Raw genomic sequence first — 5,734 nt, 5'->3', positions numbered from 1 at the left:
TCTATAAAAGATGCATATTGTTCTATACATATGTTCTCTCCCAGCAAAAAATAAATAAACATACATAATCCTAATTGTTTGATCCTAAGTAAAAATTGCCAGTTGGTTTAGCAATATGTATTAGACTAACATTTGTTTAAATTAATTTTTATTATAATCTTTTGTATCATTACCTATTGGTCATTCCTGATCTAATTTTGGATACTTGTCTCTTCACCTCTCTCTCTTTCTTTTTTATTTTATTTTATTTTTAATTTTGGGTCCTTGTCTTGATTACTGACACACAATTTCATTTTTCATTGCAGGTTGCTGGACGCTGACTCCTCATGTAAAAAAATGGTACAATATTAATGTTTCACTTTTTATTTTTATTTTTTTTAATTTTTTTTTTTTTTATATAGGTAAGAAACATGTATATTCAACAAACTGCTAAATGCAAAGAAGCACTAGCATAACAAACGTACAAGAAAAGAAAGAAAAGTACAAACATAAGAGAATAAGAACACTAAGAACAAAGAAGAAGAAAGCTAAGGAAGAACAGAAGAGAATCACTAGATGTGAGTCCCCAAGCCCTAGCCCAATCAAAAAGGGAACAAAAAAAAAGAGCGAGCATTTGGTCATCGGATCTATCCAAATCTTCAAAAGTCCGCCAATTGCGTTCCCTCCAAATACACCACATTAGACACAATGGAACTAAATTCTAAATGTGAGATGAACGCTTTCCTAACCAATTCCACCAGCTAAAATGAAGATCTGACACCGTACCAGAGGGGACCCATGAAATCCCAAAAATTCTATAGACAAAGAACCAAGGCCGATAAGCCTTTCCACAATGTAACAACAAGTGATCCATTGTCTCCCTACAACACCGACACATAATATACCAATCAACGAAGTCATAGCCCTTAAGCCTCAGACTATCTCTTGTGAGAATCTTATCCCATGCCGCTATCCAAACAAAGAAAGAGACAGATTGGGGTGCCTTAACCTTCCAAATACCTTTCCATGGAAAGACAATTGAAGAAGAACCATGTAACTTGTGATAAAATGAGTGGATAGTAAAATACCTTTTCTTTGTCAACTTCCATCTCATATGATCACCCTCAATTACAAGTGGTAGAATGGATGCCAAGAATCGGAAGAAATCATCCACCACATCTACCTCCCAATTATTAGGACCCCGAATGAAGCGAACATCCCAAGTTCTACTATTCCCTACTCCCTGGCACAACAAGGATGATTCTACACCTCCCAATTATTAGGACCCCGAATGAAGCGAACATCCCAAGTTCTACTATTCCCTACTCCCTGGCACAACAAGGATGATTCTACAGAAGCTTCTTTGTTTGCAGCAAAAGAGGTCAAGATCGGAAAAGCCAATTGGAGAGGAAGGTCTCCACACCACCTGTCTGTCCAGAATTTCACTCTATCCCCCACCCCAACCTTAAAGTGGACATTTTTGCGAAAGATTTCCCATCCCATCCGAATACTTCTCCACAGACCACACCCATGAGCACCCCTTCCCAACTTTTAGAGATCCATCCCCCCCATTTTCCCCCAAATTTCAAAGCTACCACCCTCCTCCATAGCCTATTCTTCTCGATCCCAAAACGCCAAAGCCACTTTCCAAGTAAGGCTTTATTGAACGTGGTAACTTTCTAATACCCAAACCGCCATTAGCCATAGGCATGCACACCTTATCCCAACCGAATAAATGTGTCTTAGTGTCATCCCATAAGAAGTCCCTTTGCAGCTTCTCAATTTTGTTCGTCACATGTGTAGGAATGGTGAAAAGAGATAAGAAGTAAGTAGGGAGGCTAGATAGCGTGCTTTTAAGTAATGTCAGTCTGCCACCTTTTGACAAATACAACTTCTTCCAACCTGCTAACTTTCTTTCAATTTTTTCTAATATAGGGTTCCAAATAGAGGGGGCTTTATGGGACGTCCCCAGCGGCATACCAAGATAAGTCATTGGCAGGGTCCCAACCCTACAATCCAATATTTCTGCCAAAGCATGCACATTATTTACCTCTCCTATAGGACCATTTCGCTCCTAGCTACGTTAACCTTCAAACCGGTCACAACCTGAAAACAAAGTAGCAACAATCGAATATGTAGGATTTGCTCCACCGCTGCCTCACAAAACAAAATGGTATCATCCACAAACAGCAAATGCGAAACACATTCCCCTCTGCCCCTCCTGCCATTTGCCCTAAAGCCACTAAGTAGTCCTGCCCCCTCCATTCTCTTTACCATCCTACTAAACACCTCCATCATAATTAAAAATAGCATGGGAGACAGCAGATCCCCTTGTCTCAAACCTCTAGAGCTGCCAAAGAAATTAGTTGGAGACCCGTTGACTAACACAGAAAACTGCACTGTTGAGATACAAGTTCGAATCCAGCTGCATCATTTCTCTCCAAAACCCATTTTGTTCATCAACTTCAAAAGTGCCTCCCAATTCACATTGTCATATGCTTGTTCAATATCTAACTTACAGATCACCCCAGGAATCTTACTCTTTGTTTGGCTGTCCACACACTCATTTGCAATGAGAACTGAATCAAGGATATGTTTACCTCTCACAAAACTATTTTGAGATTCAGATATCAGTTGATCTAACACCACTTTCAATTGATTTGCCAAAACCTTGGCCAAGATCTTATACAAGCTCCCCACTAAATTAATAGGTTTGAAATCTTGAATGTTAGAGGCATCATTCTTCCTAGGGATTAGAACTAAAAAGGTAACATTTAGAGATTTCTCAAACTTATAGTGATGGAAAAAGGCCATAGAAAAGCCATCTGGATCTGGAGCTTTATCCCCTTCCATATCTCTAACCACTTGTATTATCTCGTCCTTCTCAAACCTCCTCTCCATCCAGCCCCTCTCCACCTCCTCAATTTGATCAAACTCTAGACCTTCCACAAAAGGTCTCCACTCTTCGGACTCTTGATATAGAGTTTTATAAAATTGAACTACCTGAGCAGCCACTTCTGCTCCTTCCTCATAAATCACCCCATCCACTTCTAAGAAACTCAGATGATTATGCCTTCTATAGGAATTAGTCATCTTGTGGAAGAACTTTGTATTATGATCATCCTCCTTAATGCACAACATCCTCGATTTCTGTGTCCATGAGATCTCCTCTAGAGAAAGAAGATGATTAGCCTCCTTAATGTTTCACTTATCAACTCTATATATCTTAAAAGTAAAATTAATGTCCATATACTTCTCAGTTGGACTAAATTGCTTTTGGTCATTTCAAATGCCCTGATTGTGCAAGTGCAGGAAGTTCCCGTGCAGTTTCCACATTTTCTGCATGCACAAAGAAAAAACGATCTAGTATCTTAGAAATTTAGAAACATTCAAACTTCTAAGTTTCTATGAATTTCAAACATAGATGATGGATCCTGCTCTATTTTGTTATTTATTACCTTCTAAAATTAATTTAATTGTTTGTACTTATGTTATAAATTTTGATTTTTAATTTTTCTTTAGACCCAAAAACTAGCACAAAATATATATTTAAAATTTATATTAATTAAATACTGTGCCCTGCCGCATCATATCCTAGATTTTCAAGAATTAACATATCATTGTTTCTGTACCATGCTCCGTTTCCCGTGTTGATATCAGTGGTTCATATGGTTGATATGCAGACACAAACATTCACATAAATAATATCCATTATGGCATGCAATTTTATATTATAAAAGTGCAACTTAACCTTATTCAAACAATTTGGTGATCATTTTCTACATTTACTGATAAGTTTATTTGATCATTGTTGATTAGTACTTGGTTTACATAACCATGCTAATCCCTCATCTCATATAATTTGGGTTTTTACACTAAACACCAGAAGTGAGTCCTGGAATATCTCATTAACTGGGGGTCCTCAACACCATACAGTCCTAAAACCGTCGTGCTAGTGCTGGCATTAGGAGGCTATTTTAATGTGATAAATTTTTGCTCTTGTAAACTTATATTCTTTATTAATTTCATTGTTTCAAGAACGGCAGGGAAAATCTATACTCGCTCAATATTTATTAGCCCAAAGACATTTGAGAGATAACATATGACATTCTTGACTGCCCTATGTACAGGTTAACTAAGCATCATATGAATGAATCTCAAGCATATCAAAACTTTGTATTGTGGGCACAGAACATAGCTTTGTCCCATGGATATGAAATTGTTAACTGGTATGAATTTTATGCGTAAGTTTATATAGCTATATTTGTAGGGTTTTTATTATTATTTTTTTTAATCTTACTCACATCAAAAATTACAGGGAAGAGACTTTTAACAATTTTGGCAATAAATTGAGCAGAAAGACTGTGGTGCACAACTGGTATGTCCTACTTTGCATATTTAACGTTGGAGGCTCCTGCATTATTTACTTCTGTTATATGGATATTGTGCCATGATGCATATTTTTATTCTAAAAAAATGTTCAGAAGAGTGTTGGCCTTATATTTTCTTCTCTCTGGATAATAATTAATGCAAGCATAATGATTGGGGATCTTGCTGATTTTACTATTAACTTGCAATATATTGAAAATATTAAGATACATATTAGAAATTTACATCCAGTAAAAATTGTTGAAAATTTTCTACTATAATAGTAGAGAATCAAGTACAAAATTATGAAATAAGGATAATACATACTGCTTAGCATGATCAAGTACTTTTGTCTTCAAAGCATATTTAAGATCCATCAACGTTGCCTTTTGTTATGACATGTTTAATTATTATTGTTAATGACAGAGTTCCTTCGTTGGATGTGGGCTTGTTTATAGGTTTATGTATAAGTTAAGCCTTTCTGCCTAATAGCTTAAGCTTTTCGATTGGATGCTTTAACCATTTTAAAACTGATACAATAGATAACTGGGGTCTATGGGCTTGAGTTGCTTGACTCACATTTACTTGGAATAGTTGATGATGATGAAATGATTGATATTTGGATTGCAAATTATTTTTGCAAGGGTTCTTTGTGGTCCACTTGTTATTAGATTTCTGGTGGGATCATTTTTGGCTTAAAATTTTCTGGCAGGCTTGGAGGTGGTGTTGCTGAAAAAGTGGTAGCAGCTGGGTTACGGTGCATTGTAAGCAACCAGGACAAATGGTATTTGGATCACTTAGATGCCACATGGCAGCAGTTCTATATGAATGAACCACTCACAAATATCATAAATCCCAATCAACAGAAATTAGTTCTTGGTGGTGAGGTATGCATGTGGGGTGAACATATTGATGGGTCAGACATCGAACAAACCATATGGCCACGTGCTGCAGCAGCTGCAGGTACTTATTTCATATCATTGTCAAATTAAATTTCTGGAATCTTATGTTTTTCACCTCATATAATTCACAAGTGATACTGGAGAACTAAGATTGAACAATCAAAGGCAGACTTGTTAGTATTGTGACTGTCTATTAACTGAGTAAGCTTTTGTAGATGCTTAGGAAATTGATGAAAAATGGACCACAGAATATGGGTGATCAATATGTCACCAGAGGTGAAATTGCTCCTTTTTTCTTTGTTAAGTAAAACTATCAGAATTTCATCTCAAGTCACTGTAACCATGTATTGTAGTAGCAATTTATAGGATGCCTGTGCACGTTGGCATTCCAAAGTGAGGCATGGCCTCACCCATGCCTTCATAGAAACGTACCTTAGGTTTTGAATGCTTGGCTTTCTTATGATCCGGCAGGAGCCATGTCTTTT

The 5,734-nt window shown here is 36.8% G+C and overlaps 1 protein-coding gene across 1 annotated transcript; it reads left to right on the top strand.

The window, feature by feature from the left end:
• The first annotated feature begins 244 nt into the window (after positions 1 to 244).
• On the top strand, positions 245 to 5,354 carry LOC136062368 (beta-hexosaminidase 3-like). The gene is made up of 4 exons (XM_065761344.1): positions 245 to 339; positions 4,110 to 4,208; positions 4,298 to 4,357; positions 5,060 to 5,354. The coding sequence occupies exons 2-4, from the start codon at positions 4,126 to 4,128 to the stop codon at positions 5,337 to 5,339; spliced, it is 423 nt and encodes a 140-aa protein (XP_065617416.1). The 5' UTR covers positions 245 to 339; positions 4,110 to 4,125; the 3' UTR covers positions 5,340 to 5,354.
• Positions 5,355 to 5,734: the final 380 nt, after the last annotated feature.

This window comes from Quercus suber, unplaced genomic scaffold, assembly GCF_002906115.3.
Source record: "Quercus suber isolate HL8 unplaced genomic scaffold, Cork oak 2.0 scaffold_407, whole genome shotgun sequence".
Taxonomy (NCBI): domain Eukaryota; kingdom Viridiplantae; phylum Streptophyta; class Magnoliopsida; order Fagales; family Fagaceae; genus Quercus; species Quercus suber.
This window is presented reverse-complemented; position numbering and strand designations above follow the sequence as displayed.

Excerpts from the sequence above, each read along its gene's own strand:
- LOC136062368 (XM_065761344.1), top strand. The coding sequence starts at position 4,126 with ATGAATGAATCTCAAGCATATCAAAACTTTGTATTGTGGGCACAGAAC. Across the intron at positions 4,209-4,297 it reads GGATATGAAATTGTTAACTG|GGAAGAGACTTTTAACAATT; the intron begins GTATGAATTTTA and ends CAAAAATTACAG. Across the intron at positions 4,358-5,059 it reads AAGACTGTGGTGCACAACTG|GCTTGGAGGTGGTGTTGCTG; the intron begins GTATGTCCTACT and ends ATTTTCTGGCAG.